Below are 17,457 nucleotides of genomic sequence, written 5' to 3'. Positions count from 1 at the left end.
AGGAGACTACCGAAAACAAGGAGATATAAATAAACCCACCCTGTGGATGGAGTTTGCGGGGTTGTAGGAAGTCAATTCGGGTATCCATGCAGTCATGGGGGAAGGAGGGAGGGGGCTATTCTAATGCCCTAAGGCTTGGCTTCATCACACATGTCTTTGGTGAGACAGAGGACGCGTTTATCTTTATTTGCAAGCAGAAAGGATACGCAAGTCCATCTATACCAAACGCCCGGGTCTGTTTCCTCTCCTAAGGGTTTTAGACATCTGCAGTAGGCCGTATTTCATTTGAGATTGGAGCAGATTGCCTCGGGACCCCCTTGCATGGCGATACTCCGCATTCGACACTTGACATCTGCATGTTTCACCAGTTTAATCGCACCCCTAATCGTAATCAGATCGGCGTCTGGAGACCATAAACAAGTGCTCGACACGAGCATGTGCTGTCCACAGACCCGCCCAGACAAAACAGCCCACTGCCGCAGATCTGACATTGCAGCATTCTGGCAGCCTGGCAGGAGTTCGTGGTGAGCGTGCTTGAGGTCGTTTCAAGATAAGCCTTGGCAGTCAGCTGTGGGCCGCGTTTTGTTTGAGAGTGCGTCAACTTAGTCCGATCTCTCCTCACCGAGTTGTCCCGCCTAGCGCCGACCCCGACACATTCTTTCCCACGATAATTAGCCTGCTAAGACATCTTCTCGACTCTTGAGACCTCTCCCCTCTTGTCGCCGTCGGTTTCGAAGAGGCCTCTGGGCCGTTTGTTTTTGCTGTGTTTCTGGTAGACTGGATTTCTACCTCCTTGGACTCTGTGGTGGACGAGAAGGTCCAGCTGGCCTCTTATCTTCCGTCCATTTCACGTGTTCAGGGGAAGCGCCCGCGTAAGCAGGATCGCTATCAACCATCGATTTTGTCCTTTTTCCGCATCAGAAATCCACGCCACTTAGGGTGGCTGTTAGTTGTGAGTATGATGAAGATGCGATTCTTAGATTTTCTATGGCTGCCATTTGTGCTGCCTCGACAATGGCATGTTAATGAGTGGTCTTACAGTCCAGACCCGTCCTGCTTAGTGGTGACCCATGCCGATGTGTCAGTGACCGAGACATTCTGTCACGTCCTTGGCCTATAATCGATTATTGTCAAAGCCCGACATTCATGTGATTATAAAAGCGACTTTAAATTATTCCTGTAAATCGAAAGAAGAGCCTGCTCCAGGATCCTCTTGGCTTTTCCCCCAACTCTTGTCACATTATCTACTCCTTGGCAACCATGTCGACCATTCTAGCAGCCAAAACGTATTCTAATCCCTCTCTGGGGGTCCCAACGACCCAGACGCCGTCGTCATCCTACCACTCTGGATCCTCCCATAAGGCGACCACTGCTGCAAGCTCTAGCGATGGAAGGGCGTTCACGAGTCCGACGCAATCCGAATTCTCTGATGGAAATGATGGGTTGGAATCTGTTCGGTTAGTTCATTTGATCTGCGAGGACTCTAGATTCCACGCTGACGGTTTGGGTTCCAGATCGTGGGACGAAAAGAAAGTGATCGAGTGGCTGCACAGCATAAGATGCGGCCAGTACGAGGCCTTGTTCAGAGGTGCGATTTTTTTTTAACTATGCCATGTGAAATGAAGACTAACGTACGAGCGAATAGCCAATAATTTCAACGGAGACAACCTGCTCGAATGTGACCAAAAGATTCTCCAGGAAATGGGAATCAAGAAAATCGGCGATCGAGTGCGAATCTTCGTGGCCATCAAACAGCTGAGAAATAAAGCATTAGCGAACCGCAAGAAGCGAAATATGGTGGGTCGCTACATGGTTGGATATGGGGCATCTTTGGCTTATAGATGTACAGGATTCTCTTGCAGCTCTTGAGGCCACGACGTACACCCCTCCGTCCGAATCCAATCACTCTTCCACTTCTCGCCAACAGACCTCCTCAGGCAACCGGGGCTGGTCTCGCCAAGTTGACAAGTCGTCGCGGCCGTCATCGCCTGCAGATGCCGATAGAGGCACACGAGCCCATCGATACGCCGCTGAAAGCTCGCGGAAGGAGCAGGGCTCCGGGTATCTTAGCCATCCATCTTCCGCCGGGTTGGGCTCCGCCAATCAAGCCTCCAGAGGGCCCGTTCATGCAAGGCAAAATCCCAGCATTGATGGCTTGACCATGGGGCAACTTCCTGTCAACTCTCCTGTCATTCGAGTGATATACACTGGCGGCCAGACCAAAGTTCTCAATGTCAAACATTGCAAGACACCAGAAGAAGTCATGATCTGTGTGTTGAAGAAATTGCAACTTCCCGAAACCCAGTGGAGGAATTACTGCTTCTACGTGTTGGATGGGTTGGAGCCTGATCCGGCAAACTGCAGGCGGTTAACAGATTCGGAGTTGATGCGAATATGCGACCCCTCAAATAAGTCCGAGCGCGGTCGCTTGATTCTTCGAAAGATTAGTGCTGGAGAACCAGACGCAGACGAGCTCCGTCGCGCTTCTCAACTGGCTCTGGATGAGAGTCAGCAGACTCATCTCAATGCGTTGAGCAGTTCCAATCCACGAAACCAGCTCAAGATTCAGCAGCTCACAGGGGAATCTTGGCATAACATCAAACAGCCAATGTCTCCGATGTCCTCCGACAGGAACAGGCATGTTATTCATCAAGATGATCATGAGCCGGTGCCAACACCCCCGCCCCGGGAGGAGCGTCAAGCGTCTAAGCTCCGCTCGTTCTTCGGTGCTAGACCTCCAAGTGAGATGATCATACACGAGTTGACCTCGTACTTCCCGAGCCACCAGCGAGAGGACATTGAGAAAACGATGCGTTTATCCATTCGGAGATCGCAACGAATGAGTCGTGCAGCTAGTCGCTTAAGCGTTGTCAGCAATATCAGCCTGGCTTCAAGCTTGAAGGACGCTCCCCCGATCCCTAGCATCGCTGATACTTGGCTGAGCGCGGGAGGCCAGACAACACGATTCTCAAGACCGTTGTCAGTGTCGAAATTTAACTTACCTCAGACGGTGTATCGCGACTCCATCGCGTCGAGCTCTCTGCAACCTCTCCAGGAGGAGTCCCCACTCGAGCCGGACCGCAAGTCGTACGTATCGTTCAGTGGCTCAGAGGCGGCGCCTGGCGATCATGCCAGGAGTTTTCTCGATGAGACGCTCAGTGTTGCAGCCACGGATGGCGGTGGTTCGCTCAATGAACGCCTGAGCATGATTGTAGCAGAAGATGGGGAAGAAGAAGATGTTGGTCTCAATGAATTCCTTGCTGGGAACAATTTTGCGCCCCAAAACTGGATGAAAGGGTCTTTGATCGGAGAAGGATCGTTCGGAAGCGTCTTCCTTGCCCTTCACGCGATTACGGGAGAGCTCATGGCTGTGAAACAGGTGGAGTTACCATCAGCGACGAAAGGCACCGAGTTCGACAAGAGGAAAAACAACATGGTCGCTGCTCTGAAGCACGAAATCGAACTGCTCCAAGGACTTCACCACCCCAACATTGTACAGTATCTGGGGACGTCTGCGGATGACCACCACCTGAATATTTTCCTGGAATATGTCCCTGGCGGGTCCATTGCGGAGATGCTGAAGCAATACAACACGTTTCAAGAACCGCTGATCAAGAATTTTGTCCGGCAGATCCTTGCCGGTCTCTCTTACCTTCATAGTCGCGATATCATTCACCGAGACATCAAGGGAGCCAACATTCTGGTCGACAACAAAGGCGGAATCAAAATTTCCGACTTTGGTATTTCCAAACGCGTGGAGGCTTCGGCCATGCTTGGGTCTGGCGGGGGTAAAGGCCATATGAACCGCCCGTCTCTGCAGGGCAGTGTATATTGGATGGCCCCCGAAGTCGTCCGGCAGACGGCTCATACCAAGAAAGCCGACATCTGGAGTCTGGGCTGCCTGGTGGTGGAGATGTTCATCGGATCCCATCCCTTCCCGGACTGCAGTCAGCTGCAGGCTATTTTCGCCATCGGCAACAACCAAGCCAGACCGCCGCCTCCAGAGAATGCGAGCAAGGAAGCCCGAGCCTTCTTGGACATGACGTTTGAGATCGACCACGAGAAGCGGCCGAGCGCGGATGAATTGCTACGGAGTAAATTTTTGGAGGTTCCGATTATTCCATAGACGCCTTTTTCTTGTATGAAGTTACAACTTTCCGTCTCTCATCATTGTGCATCTCTTGGGAGTGGAGACTCTATCCCCTCCACCGTTTATTTTAAAGCCATGACTGCTATCTTATGATATATGAGTGACCATTTTTTATTTTATTTTTTTTGCCATGAAGATATCCCATTTAATGGAGACAGAGGGAGGAATTCTGGATATCCCCCCCCCCCCCCACATTTTTTTTATTGATGTCTTTGCATTAAGGAGAAGTCATACACTTTTGCATATATTGTACTGTACTGTATGATAACTTAAGAAAGTAAGAATAGGGAGCATATTACATTCCATTCTTTCTATGTTCATTTCTAGGCGAAATGAATAAGTCATATCCAAATAGCATGGAATATGATTTTAATATAATAACTACTTGAGCAGAGCGAGAAGAAGACTTATTATTATTTACTGAAGCTTCTGTATCAATAGTTGTGGGTATGTGTCCGTCTGCCACTCACTCATCCTAGGCAAAGGCAGAGTACAACGTCTTCTCAACTTCCGCCATTGTGATGAAGACATCCAGTTCTAGAAGTCCCCAAGTCAGTCTAGTAAGTACGACAGATTGTCTTGTTCATTCAAGTAGAATGAGACAAAACAATTGAAGTGAAATGGCTGAGTTGAGCTGACTCACCTCCATACGGCAACACCTGCGAAGCCACAAACCCACCCAGCCCTCGCTGCTGATCCGCCCACCACACCAGATTCGCAATCCCACTCCACCAGATCGTGCCCGCCGCTCGTCCGGTGTCCGTGGGGTGGAGATGCTGGAATCCAGCCAGGGTCCAGCCCTGCGCTTGGTCGTGGGGTTGGGGATATAATTCTGGCGCGGAGTTCGAAAACTGTGGCTTCGTTGCGGATATTCGCTGGCGGCCGAAGTCGGGGAATTGGGGGAGCTGGTTTTCGAAGAGCTCTGTCGGGCAGTCAGCATCGGTAATCTGATTTTTAATTGCAGGTTGTTATTGTTGTTGACGGACGTTTGGCACTCTCAGGCTTGAGGATCTCAACCCCGGTCCTGGGGCATTTCCCGTTGTTTAGGAGGACTGCGATTATCTCTGTGGGTAGACGTTCGTCAGTTCAGTTCAGACTACATAATTGTAAAGGGGAAGTGGAAAGATGGCATACTGCAATACTCTGCAGGAACAGCGAAACCCCCAGCACCACCAGAGTGATACACCTCTTTCCTTCCTATCGGGTCTAGAGCTCTCTTCAGCGGGTGACCATCATTGCGAAGGCCGAGCGTGCCATCAGCCGCTCTCTGGTGCATGTACGCAAGGCGTCTCTTCATATCTTCCGAAGGGAACAGCGTCAGATCCCTGATCCCCAGCGGCTCGAAGATGTGTTTCCTGAAGTAGTCGTCTAGTTTGAGGCCGGAGGCGCGCATGACGAGCTCGCCGGCCCAGTCGACGTTGGTCCCGTATTCCCATCGCGAGCCGGGCTGGTTCACCAGAGGCGTGAACAGGATGTCTGCCATGGCTCCTGAGAGCTCGTCGATACCGGCTGGCTTGGACCATTTCTTGAGCGTCGAGTTGAAGGAGTAGCCGAAGCCGGCTGGTCGTCGAATGATTAATTACCTATCAGAAAAAGAATCAACGCCGCTACTGAGATGATATGTGACTGACCAGTATGAGTAAGAAGCATCCTGAGGTTCTCGCAGCTCCGGCGCCAACTTCTCGACCAGAGCGACATCGTCCAGGGCCAGCTTCCCCTGCTCAACCAGTTGAAGGACCGCAATCGCCACGATCATCTTCGTGCAGGATGCGATCCAGAAGACTGTATCAGTCGTCATGGGCTCGTTGGAGTCCACGCCACGCTTGCCGGAAGCGTGCTCGAAGACGATATCTCCGTTCTTGTCGACGACGGCGACGACCATGCCTGGCACGCCATTGGGCTTGCTGGTAACGGAGTCAATCGTAGCCTTGAGACTGTCGACGATCTGGGGGGATATTTTGCTCATTGTTGGGACTCTCTATCTCTCTATCTCTCTTTCTCAATTCCAGAAGATAGTCCTTTTGTCAGAAGGCAAGTTTGGTGGATGGGAGATTGACCGATGGACCTGGTAATAAGTACACCTGAGAAACCGAACTGAACGAGTGAGGAGAAACGATTATCCATAGCAGGCAATGATGTTCGGCGAGTCATTGTACCCCTGCCCAAGTCGAGTCAGTAGAGAAATCGATTATCAGCAACGGTGTGTACGGAGTAACATGCGGCAGTATCCCATTCGACAAGCGAGTCGGAACAGAGACTTGTGAAGCGCCCAAATTAGCTTCGCATGCAGCAAGCGTCTTGGTGTCAACGCATCCATCCGGAAAAGAGTAAATACGTCCGTCGTCGTCCACTGACTCGCTGCCTGCCTGCCTGCTAGCAGCAATCCTTGACCAATTCTGTCTCATGCGAGTCAGGTAGTCCTTGTCTGGACTTTATCTGTTCTTTCTTCCCCTCATCCGGAGGGACGCAGAACCACCAGGGTATGTATGTACTGCACTGTACATCACATCATTCACTATCCGAAACGGCTTTACCTCGGGATCAGCAGATGCATCCTATCTTATCGATTAAAGTCGCGTATATGTAGAGCTCTGGCTTGACCGTTTATCTACTGTAGATAGACAGATAGCCTCTGATTTGCCCCACGTTCCTGACGCGGGGCAAAAGTTAGTAACTTAGTCAGTGTTTGACTTCGGATGGATCCATGAGGTGGTGTGGGGAGCATTCCCACTCGGCTGGCGCGTCATTACCTCACCTCAGAGACTCCACTGTGTTGGAGTAAATTTTAATTTTTTAGCCCTTAAGAATTAGGTACCTACCTAGGTAATTAATCAAAAACCGGTGTTTCTTACGCCATGCCGAAACTGGAGACAAGCTCAATTGCGAACGAGAGAGATGTGGAGGAATATTCAAATTCAAATCCATTCAAGGTCCTATGTCATTCGGTGTCATTAAAAATCGTCTCAGCTGAGACCTCTAGTGTACTGTACAACCCATCATGCAAAAATGCAGGATGCCCAGAAGATATCTAGATGTCTGTCACCATGATAGTACAGTACATATGATGTACCGGCAAGAAAGCAGGATCGATGACATCCTTGAACTGACTTGCAGAAATACGAGGAGGTTATCTGTATCTGTGAACGTGCAAGATGAAGATTCTCATGAGTTGGATTAAGACCACAGTAACTCCATGATATCTCTATTAATCAGGTAATCAGGGGTATCGCTACTTGAAAAGAATCGATATCATAAACGATGTGATTGCGTCTCACATAACTAGGCATTCCCTTTCAGGTTGCTTTCCCCTCTTCGCTCGTCCAAGCTTCTCGACACGCTTTCCTGCGTTACTTTTGTGCTTCTTGATTCGGCCACCCGCGTCCTTTTCCTTTTCTTCGTTCTCGCTCGCGCTAGGCGTGATCTCTGCTGTGCCCTCATCGCTGTCCTCGACTGCGCTGTTGGAATCGCCCGATACTGATAGCTTATCTCGACTGAGTCGAATGTTGGCAAGCCGGGATAATGCAGCACTAAGCCGTTTTTCGCCACCTTGTTCTTCACCTCCGCTTCGAGAACGAGTTTTGAAGCCCCTCGAGCTTCGTCGAGACAACGAAAATGAGCTTCGACTTCGATTTCCATCCCCCTTAGGTGTCGGGGGTCCGGAACGTGTGGCGGCATTGGCCTGGAGACTGCCCGAATTATCTTCATGGGTCGAACCCAGAAGGATTTCTGAGAAAGCCACACTCTGTCTCCTTCCGACCTGTCGGGATTGCCGGGATCCTTCTGTGTCTGGGCCTGTGATTTCGAAGCTTGGTCGAGCAGAACCGGACATAGATATAGATGTCTCAGGGGGATCATCGTCTGTGCTCTCAGCAGAAGATACGCGCACCGACACGGGAGCATCAAGATCCTCTTCAGGCTCGGTATAAGAAGCACGATTCTCCCGAAGACTTGTTCCCTCGCCTTCTTCATCGATGGGAACTATCCGATAGAAGAGAAGATATGGCGATTCCTCTCTCAAAGCCTGCTCGATATCGACCAGGGTGATACGCTCAGCTGCCAGATCGTCAAAGCGCATCCAGTGCTCCGATGCATCTGACCCCTGAACCGCATTTGAGTCCAAGCTGCTGGCTGCATTAGAACTGGTTCCTCGCACAAGGGCAATATAGTGACCCGAATCGACAGAATTCCCCCGATGGCACACTACAGCTTGTAGAGAGAGCTTGAAGTTTCCGTATAACGGGCCGTCTTCATCCATCTTATCGTCTTGGATGAAATGCGGTAGTCCGATCTCAATAGGTATGTCGATGTAGGTGTTGAGCCTGATCGCCTTTCCATTCGGCAACACGGAATAACGCTTCAAGCACATGCCAAGGATAGGCCGCTTCAAAGAAAAGTGAGCTGCCACCTGCGCATCGCTCGTCGGCGTATTGTCCGTATACCATGCTGGAAGAGTGTTAGGAGTAGACGATCAAAACGGCGATCCAGTTGGGACATACGTATCAAGCTGAAAAACTGCCACGCAGGCATCATAACTTCTTTTCTATAACTTCCCTTTCTCTGTCGAGAGCGGTGGGGTGTCGCGCTACCTTCGCCACTTCCCCCATCCCGACCGTCCTTGTCTGGAATGAAGCGTTCTTGCACAATGCTGGCTCTCCGGAACTGAGAATGAGGCAGGTTGACATCCACTGCTGGAGATAAGGGGTTGCCTTCATCAACTCGTGGCGAGCCCGGGTGGATTGGTGACGAAGTAGACGAACCGACTTCAACAGTTTCCACATGAACTGAAGTCTCCTTAGAAATCGAGTCAAAGGATCTCACGGAGCCAATGGTGGCTCGTCTCTCTAGGTACCTCTTTACTTCGATCCTATTATTGAAATATGCTTCCAGGCAGTCCTCCAGAGTAATTGCACTGCCATCATGATGCTCAGGCGGGATTGCCACTTCTAGCAATCTCTCATTAACAAATTTGTGATCATCGGCGGCATCCTCTTTCCCTGTATGGTAGATATCCATCTTGAGGGTAAGTAGGGGCAGCTCCAGCTTTTCAGTGATGAATGTAAAAGCCTCTGACGCGTCCTGTTGCCGGAGTTCCGCTGCTTCAGGCCAGCCACATTCTGCAAGAGACTTTTGGAGGTGTTCGGTCTTGTGCCAGTTAGTATTTTCTCATAGAAACAAAAGCGCACAACACCCTCGATATTGCGGGAGAGTCATGGACGTACAATATCCGTGGTAATCAGTTTCCCAGACCTCAACAGATTAACCCAAAGTCTTAAAATGATCACAAGTTTCCGTCGAGGCTCGTCATTGAATGATTTGTAGAGAATCGCTTCAAAGCAGTCGAGCCGAGCAAACATTGCGAAGAGCAGTGCGTCCAGATAGCAAGTGACGCCATTTCGATTCTCCGCCCCCAGAAGTTTTGTACTCGAAGTGTAACCTCGGATGATACCCTCGATTGAGTCTTCAAGGATCAGAAGCATCTCAAACGCTTTGTCCTCGTCTCCTTGTGCATATTTCGATCGGAGTGCGTATTGGAAGTGTTCGGTCTTCAGTCCGGAGATCCCAATTGAAGCAATCCGCCGCTCTAAGTTCTTAATCTGAAGGGACGTCAGCCAGAAGGATCACACCTTGGTCGGAAGTAGATAACCTTCTTCTCTTCATCCTTGTCGTCTGCGGATGTAGCATTGCCCGATGCAAAGAATCCCCGAAACTGAGGGCGCGAGAGGAGGCCTGACAACTAAACATCAACGCATCAGAAAATGACGACTAATAAATAGGCGACAGTAACAATAGCTAAACTAGTCGTGTTGGAATTAAAGATACCTCTTTGTCTTGCTTTCCATAACGTTTCTGCTTCTCACGCCTTGTGAGGAACCGGTGAATACCACTCATTGTCTGGCTCGCAATCCAGAAACTAAAAGGTGGAATCCCTTTCGAAGTAAGCTAAACTTCACCTTCTCACGATCTATCAAGATGGCCACTGCAAATCTGCTGTGGCGTTCCAGGCCAGCTTCCCGAGATGGGCTTGCAGACGCACCAGTGCGACTCAGTTCCAAATTCCAGTATTCCGACACAACGCACCACTAAGATCCAGCGTCATATCGATCAACATATCAAGATGGAAACCAGTCTTCTAGAGCAGGGACGCGCAGGCATGGAAGGCCATGCCAGCCAGTTCAAAGAGTGGAGCGCGTGCGAGATCTCCAAGGCGGAGGCGGGGCTACATCGAATTGAGTAAAGATCACGACGATCGCGGAAGTCAGTCAAAGGCAGCAAGGAAAATGGCCAGAGGCGTGGTGAGAAATCAAACTACCCGAAAACAAGTGATGTCAGATTATCATGAGCAAACGATTCTAGCTGCCTGCGCGTATGATTAGTTCAGAGGTGTGCGACTGCCTCCAGGCCAGCTCCGTATTAAGCCATTGTTATTGGTTTGCGTTGCCAACCCCGCCATGCGGAGGCGCGTCTTAAAAGGTTAGATCGGGTTAGAACAGATTAGAACAGGTTAGCGCTTGATGCCTGGCGTATCTGCCTTTCCGCCTTTATTCTGCCTGAGGCATATTACACCACGTGACAGGCGCCGGAGCTGACCCTTCTCCGATCTGGAAATTTTGGACCTCCAGACCGGCGCCTCTACTGCATACAGCCAACTGCACAACCACGCTTGAGGACGCAATGGCTGTCCGAGAGCCGACCAGGTACCTGGCAAGGGCTCTTCCACGAGCCCTTGTTCCATCGAGAAGCCCGCTGTGGCCCTCCCTCAGACGCAATGCCTCGGACCAGGCGACTTCGGGTAGCTCGCCAGACCCTTTGGATGAACTCGAGTCGGCATCCTCGCTGGGAGCTTCAGTTCCGGAGGAGGTGGTAAAATCATACGATCCCATTGCCAGAGCCAGGTCCCGAAAGACCCAGCTTCCTCGAAGCCGGTAAGTACAGATATTTCCCCAGATCTGACCATCGGGCCTCCGAAGAGCAATTCTTGTCCAGGCTCTGACAATTGAGCGCAGATACCAATACCGATCTCCCAAATACGATCGTGGCCCTCTGCATCCTCACCGACCTCCTCCTCCATCAGATCCTCACTCTCGACTATTTGTGCCTGGCCCCTTCACGCTGCCACGCGTTCAGCAGACCTACGACTCTACCATCGCTCAGGACATCCTCACCCTCTGCTATGTCCACAGACCACCGGGTTTTGAAGAGCCACCAAGACCACCGCGGCTCCGCCCATGGGACGGCAGTTCTCCGTATCACAAGAACAGACCTCTCCGTGGACCCCGTGGTGGTGATGTCTTGCGGCTGCTGCGGAAACCCATCACCTTCCGAAACATTCCGAAACTCGAGAGAATCACAATTCACAGCTATGTCAAACAGGCTGCCACAGAAGGATCCCACTGGCTGCACGTAGCGGGTATGGCTGTGCAGGCGATCTCGAATGTTCGGGTTCAGACGTTCAAATCCAAGAGCAGCGTCGCGCCATGGGGAATTGCTCCTGGCAGAGATACAGTGGCAGTCAAGGCGGAGTTGCGAGGCGAGGATATGCTACATTTCGTGGGAAAACTGGTGGATGTCGTGATGCCCAAGATCAAGGAATGGAAAGGTATCAAAGGCAGCAGCGGCGACAGCAGTGGAAACATCACATTCGGTCTGGACCCAGAGGCTGTGGCAATGTTCCCGGAGATTGAAGTGAATTATGATATGTAAGTCAACCTATTGCCCTCGTTTCTCCTCAGTGAGCTGGAATGTTTTAACCTCGATGACGTTTAGGTATCCTTCGGGCATGATCCCTGGTTGTCACATTACTCTCCATACCTCTGCGACTACCGACAAGGATGCAAGACTGCTCCTCAGTGCCCTGGGAATCCCCTTTTACGGCAAATTTGTCAACTAAATTTTGGCAATGGATCCACGTGAAGGGCGGTATTCCCAATCATCCACCTTTCTTGGGGATTGTTTCTTGTTCATTATCCACGTGTAATATATAACAATAAACTTCACTGCGATGTTCTCTCCCGGCTGTTATGACTTTTGGTGTTGTCGTATGCATATCGGTGCAAGTCCTATGTATACCTATCATGTATCTTTTCATACTTGCACTTATAAAACAAAAATAAAAAATCAGACACAGATACCTTGTCAACCGTGACCCATGCGGAGTGGCATGAACTTGCAGAGCAATTAAACGAAGATGTGAGGAGTAAATATGATAAAGCTATCTTGAATTCTAGGACAGTAACTTCACAAATATCCGTCTAGCTTTCGAGGCAGGCACTAAATTTTGACCTTCCACTTCCATTTCCAATCTAGGAGCGCCCACCTGGACGCAGAGACACTTGCCAATCCCACGAGGAGCACAGCAGAATAAAACCCTATGAGGACCTGAGGTGTTGTGGACTGAAGAAGCTGCCCACCAACAGGTACAGTGAGCAAGACTCCGAAGGCAGCAATGAAGTACACAGTGCCATAAAACCGGCCATACTCTTTCGTGTCGCACAACTGTCCAGCGCATACTGGGGCAAGCGAGAGCCAACCACCAGAGCCAAACCCGAAAACTGCAACGACAACATATAGGGTGGCTTCGTTGCGTGAGCCAACTGGTAGCCAAACCGCAGCCATTGTAGTGAGAGTCATGATGATTAAAAGCAACAGAATGTTAAAGCGACCGATTTTGTCCGCGACAAATCCAGGGATCGTCCTCCCCAGAAAGCTTAAGCTATTCAAAACAGTTAGAGAATAGAATTGCGTGTCCGACGAAAATCCGGCATAGCGAACATAGGTAGGGAGCAGCGCGGCACAGCCGAAGATGATGAACTCAAACGCAAAGACAGCCACAGCAAGGAAAGAGAGGCGAGCTGATGCGAAGGCCGTGAAATCAATAGTCGCTCTCGCGAGTTTGCCTTTGGGTAAACGGCCTTTTACTAACGAGACCCCAATGCAATAACAGCCAAGAGACATGAAAGCAATGATGCGGATGGACCAGGTCCAACCGTAGCGAGGCAACAGATAACGCAACACAAGCGGAATGATGGCACCTCCAGCAGACGAGCCACCCATGCAAATCCCGGAAGCCAAGGCCCTTCGCTTGTAGAACCAGTGACTGAGAACAGCAATGGAGACGGTAGTAACGATCGCAGAAGCGATCCCCCCGCATATGCTCAGACAAAGCATGAAATGCCAATATTTGTAGCACTGAGCCAAAACCATATAAGAACTAAAGCTCGCAGCTGAACCACAAAGCAACAGACATCGAGGTCCATATCGATCGAAAAGAGGTCCCACTTGAACTCCCAGAAACAAAGTCAAGAACACGAGGACTGCAGAAATCCAGCCCACATCACGAGGACTATATTGAGAGAGCTGGTGAGTGCTGATGTAGTCTTGTATCGATCCAACTGGACAGTAAAATCAGTCTCCTCTCATGTGCCAGGACTGGCTGATATCACCCACTAGCTGTCTGAAACCCGAAGGACGGAATCATCAAGGCAAAGGACCCCAATAGGCACGTCCATGCCTCTTTGCCGCCTTCTGGATAGGTCCAATCGCTTTCTTCTGGTTCGGTACATGTGTCAAGAGAAATATCATTCTCATCTCTTGCAATAACTCGACTGTCACTGTATCCATCCTTTCGGATCTTTAGCGGTGGGCGCATTTTGGGAACATCAAGGCTTACGAATTACAAACATCGAGATATTGGCATTTCTCTACCAGAAGAAACGGTCACCTATTTAATGTCGCCTTTGCGCTAGTCATCGCGGCAGTCGTCATAGGAAGGGCGCGCTTAATATTTGTAGACAGACCCACGTGATGGGCTGAAGACTATTGGTTACAACAGTAGATGGCGATAGCATGCACATTCAGATCAATTTTAGATGTTCGAATAATATCCATGGATGGATAGGTGCAGTCCTAAATCCGGTACGTTCTGGTTTTGCCCATTTTAATATTTACAGAGAGGACAGCTTGTCAAAGCTCTGTTGCTCCAAGTGGTGAGGTCAAGTTATCACATGAGGGGCCGGGATATCTACTTCTTGCCAATAAGGGAAACTGCAGCCTCAGGCACCAAATACAGATGACGCCAATGCAGCTTAACGCCGACCCGTATCGCTACCTAGGTATCCAAGACAGGCACAACAGCAGCCAGAACCAGCGCTGGTCTGACTCCCTCGTCCACTTGGCCGGGGGCGCACTATGATACAGCTTCAGTGAACGAAAGCGCGTCATGGCGCTGGACCAACCCAGCGGTTACGTTGCTCCGAGCAATCTATCAGAGCACCCCGATGCCTCGCTCCCCATCTTCGATGTCCAACGAGTCCAGCTACAGTTCTCGGTAGCTGCCGACTTTGTCGCCGCGCAGGTCGCAAACAATGTCCTCATCCTGGCGTTGGCGACAGGCCGGATATTACGGATCGACCTGGACAGTCCGGAAGACATCGACGGTATGGCAGGATACTTGTTTCGTTACGTCGCAGTTATTATAATATTCTGCTAATACGTTGGATTGGTGCAGACATTGATCTCCCGAAGAAGTCTTCTGAGATCGGGCTTATCCGTCGCCTGTTCCTGGACCCATCGGCTTCCCATCTGATTATCACGACCACTCTTGGGGAGAACTATTACCTCCACACTCAGTCGCGTCAACCCAAAGCATTGTCGCGACTGAAGGGGGTTTCGATCGAGAGCATCGCATGGAATCCATCCTTGCCGACCGCATCTACACGGGAGATTTTGATCGGGACTACAGACGGGCATATTTACGAGGTCTATATCGAACCGTCTACGGAGTTCTATCGCCGCGAGGAGAGATATGTCAACACAGTCTACCGAGTTCCGGACGCATCGGTCACGGGAATCTTTGCCGACTCGGTACCGGGCAAACCTGACCAGAGACGTGTGCTCGTGTCAACGCCTACGAGACTCCTGCTTTTCTTAGGCCTCGTAGGGCGACATGGCAAGGAAGGTGGAGGTTCAGTGTATACCGAGCTATTTCAGCGAAACACACCAGTGGTGCATGAAATACCCAAAGCGACCAAAGCTGCACCATCCACATTGGCCATCTCACCTAACCTTCCTGAGGACCATCATGTAGAAGGACAGTCGTTGGAAAGGCGATTCGCGTGGCTGTCCTCTCAAGGCGTGTTCCATGGCTCGCTTGAGCACTCTCCTACTGACACAGGTCGGCCGTTCGACAATGCGAAGATGTTGCCCCGCTCGCTTTTCCCGGCAACTGAATCTGCCCGGGGCGGCAGAAAGCTGATCCAAGATCCGATTACAGCCATGACACTGTCACAATGGCATGTTCTCACCTTGGTCGAAGGACGAGTCGTAGCTGTGAATGAGCTCAGTGGGGAGATTGTGTACGATCAGCCGGTACTTGAGCCGGGGCAGAGTACCCTAGGACTCCTCACAGATCGGACGAAGAATACGTTCTGGCTTTTCACCCCTCAGGAGATATTCGAAATTGTGGCTCATGATGAAGACCGGGATGTTTGGAAAGTCTTTCTCAAGGAGCAGAAATTCGATGAAGCCCTCCGGTATGCACATGGAGCTGCACAAAAAGACGCCATCGCCACCGCATTTGGTGATTATTTGACTAGCAAGGGTAATTACCTTGAAGCAGCCGCGGTGTGGGGGAAAAGTAGCAAAGGCTTTGAGGAAGTCTGTTTGACTTTCATCGACCGTGGGGAACACGATGCGCTGCGGAAATATCTCCTCACCCAGCTTGCAACCTATAAAAAGTCGGCCACCATGCAGCGGGTGATGATAACGAGCTGGCTCGTGGAGATTTTCATGGCCAAGCTGAATTCGCTTGATGACACGATCGCCACCAAGGCGGAGTTGGCGGGAGGCACAAGTCCAGGAGAATCAAAGGAGCAGCTCAAAAGCGTTCGGGCCGAGTTTCAGGAGTTTGTCACCAAGTACAAATCCGATCTGGATCGGAAAACTGTCTACGACATTATCAGCAGCCATGGCAGAGAGGAAGAGTTGCTCTTCTTTGCGACGGCGACGAACGACTATAATTATGTCCTGTCCTATTGGATTCAACGGGAGAAGTGGTCCGAGGCATTAAGCGTCTTGCAGAAGCAGAGCAATCCGGAGGTGTTCTACAAGTATAGCAGTGTTCTCATGGTGCATGCCTCTGCGGGCCTTGTGGACATCTTGATGCGGCAAACTAATCTCGATCCTGAGAAATTGATACCGGCGCTCCTCAGCTATAACAAGACCGCCAAGGTTCCCCTCAGTCAGAACCAAGCCGTGCGGTACCTCAACTTCATCATCGCGAACCATCCTCATCCTGCCGCCGCCGTCCACAACACGTTAATCTCAATTTATGCGTCGAGTCCTTCGTCGTCGGAAGCGGCATTGCTGACGTATCTCGAATCACAACCGTCCGATCCACCACCGTATGATGCAGACTTTGCCTTGCGCCTGTGCATCCAACACGAGCGCGTCCAATCGTGCATCCACATTTATAGTACGATGGGGCAATACCTCCAGGCAGTTGAATTGGCCCTGAAATACAATGATATCGAGCTTGCAGCCATTGTTGCGGATAGGCCCGAAGGAAATGACAAGCTCCGGAAGAAACTGTGGCTTCTCGTCGCCGAGAAGAAGATCCGACAACCGGGGACCGGGATCAAAGACGCAATCGAATTCCTCCGCCGGTGCGAACTGCTCCGTATTGAAGACCTGATTCCGTTCTTCCCCGACTTTGTCGTCATCGATGACTTCAAGGACGAGATCTGCAACGCCTTGGAAGAGTATTCGCGGCACATTGATGCCCTCCGACAGGAGATGGACAATTCCGCCCACACGGCCAGTCAGATTCGCGCGGAGATTGCCGCCTTGGACACGCGGTACGCCATTGTCGAGCCGGGAGAAAAATGCTGGATCTGCTCTCTGCCCGTGCTCAGCCGGCAATTCTTCGTTTTTCCCTGTCAGCACGCTTTCCACAGCGACTGTCTCGGGAAGGAGGTCCTCGAGGGCGCCGGGGGGAAGAAGCGATACATTCGGGATTTACAGGCGCAGCTGAACAAGGGGGACATCACGACGTCTCGAAGAGAGAAGATTATCAAAGAACTGGATTCGTTGATTGCGGAAGCTTGGTAAGTCAACAGCAGCAGCAACAGCAGCATTTCCTCCCTCTTCTTCTCTTTCATTCGAATCACGTTGTCTATGCACTAGCTAATGAGTACATACAGTATCCTCTGCGGCGACCGCGGCATCAAGCAAATCGACAAACCATTCATTACTGAATCCGATAATGTGGATGAATGGGCACTATAATTAATTTTGTTTATGACTATGATGTA

The 17,457-nt window shown here is 50.7% G+C and overlaps 6 protein-coding genes across 6 annotated transcripts; 3 read left to right on the top strand and 3 right to left on the bottom strand.

Moving 5' to 3' along the window:
• Window positions 1-1,260: 1,260 nt before the first annotated feature.
• On the top strand, window positions 1,261-4,126 carry VTN77DRAFT_823 (uncharacterized protein; the record flags this gene model as incomplete). Its single annotated transcript, XM_069424705.1, has 4 exons — window positions 1,261-1,457; window positions 1,515-1,588; window positions 1,646-1,797; window positions 1,850-4,126. The coding sequence occupies 4 exons, from the start codon at window positions 1,261-1,263 to the stop codon at window positions 4,124-4,126; spliced, it is 2,700 nt and encodes an 899-aa protein (XP_069280304.1).
• Window positions 4,127-6,136: 2,010 nt separating this feature from the next.
• Window positions 6,137-6,555, bottom strand: VTN77DRAFT_822 (uncharacterized protein; the record flags this gene model as incomplete). The annotated part of the gene is made up of 2 exons (XM_069424694.1): window positions 6,137-6,308; window positions 6,371-6,555. The coding sequence occupies 2 exons, from the start codon at window positions 6,553-6,555 to the stop codon at window positions 6,137-6,139; spliced, it is 357 nt and encodes a 118-aa protein (XP_069280303.1).
• An 866-nt stretch (window positions 6,556-7,421) lies between these two features.
• Window positions 7,422-10,039, bottom strand: VTN77DRAFT_821 (uncharacterized protein; the record flags this gene model as incomplete). The annotated part of the gene is made up of 5 exons (XM_069424683.1): window positions 7,422-8,593; window positions 8,647-9,292; window positions 9,370-9,744; window positions 9,795-9,884; window positions 9,971-10,039. The coding sequence occupies 5 exons, from the start codon at window positions 10,037-10,039 to the stop codon at window positions 7,422-7,424; spliced, it is 2,352 nt and encodes a 783-aa protein (XP_069280302.1).
• Window positions 10,040-10,822: 783 nt separating this feature from the next.
• VTN77DRAFT_820 (mitochondrial 54S ribosomal protein uL5m) lies at window positions 10,823-12,038 on the top strand (the record flags this gene model as incomplete). Its single annotated transcript, XM_069424672.1, has 3 exons — window positions 10,823-11,073; window positions 11,155-11,847; window positions 11,915-12,038. 3 exons carry the CDS (start codon window positions 10,823-10,825, stop codon window positions 12,036-12,038), a joined length of 1,068 nt encoding a protein of 355 aa, XP_069280301.1.
• Window positions 12,039-12,418: 380 nt separating this feature from the next.
• On the bottom strand, window positions 12,419-13,625 carry VTN77DRAFT_819 (uncharacterized protein; the record flags this gene model as incomplete). The annotated part of the gene is made up of 2 exons (XM_069424660.1): window positions 12,419-13,539; window positions 13,595-13,625. The coding sequence occupies 2 exons, from the start codon at window positions 13,623-13,625 to the stop codon at window positions 12,419-12,421; spliced, it is 1,152 nt and encodes a 383-aa protein (XP_069280300.1).
• A 741-nt stretch (window positions 13,626-14,366) lies between these two features.
• On the top strand, window positions 14,367-17,431 carry VTN77DRAFT_818 (uncharacterized protein; the record flags this gene model as incomplete). The annotated part of the gene is made up of 3 exons (XM_069424649.1): window positions 14,367-14,583; window positions 14,655-17,250; window positions 17,347-17,431. 3 exons carry the CDS (start codon window positions 14,367-14,369, stop codon window positions 17,429-17,431), a joined length of 2,898 nt encoding a protein of 965 aa, XP_069280299.1.
• Window positions 17,432-17,457: the final 26 nt, after the last annotated feature.

Source organism: Rasamsonia byssochlamydoides (genome assembly GCF_041956645.1).
Source record: "Rasamsonia byssochlamydoides strain NRRL 3658 unplaced genomic scaffold VTN77scaffold_11, whole genome shotgun sequence".
Classification (NCBI taxonomy): domain Eukaryota; kingdom Fungi; phylum Ascomycota; class Eurotiomycetes; order Eurotiales; family Trichocomaceae; genus Rasamsonia; species Rasamsonia byssochlamydoides.
This window is presented reverse-complemented; position numbering and strand designations above follow the sequence as displayed.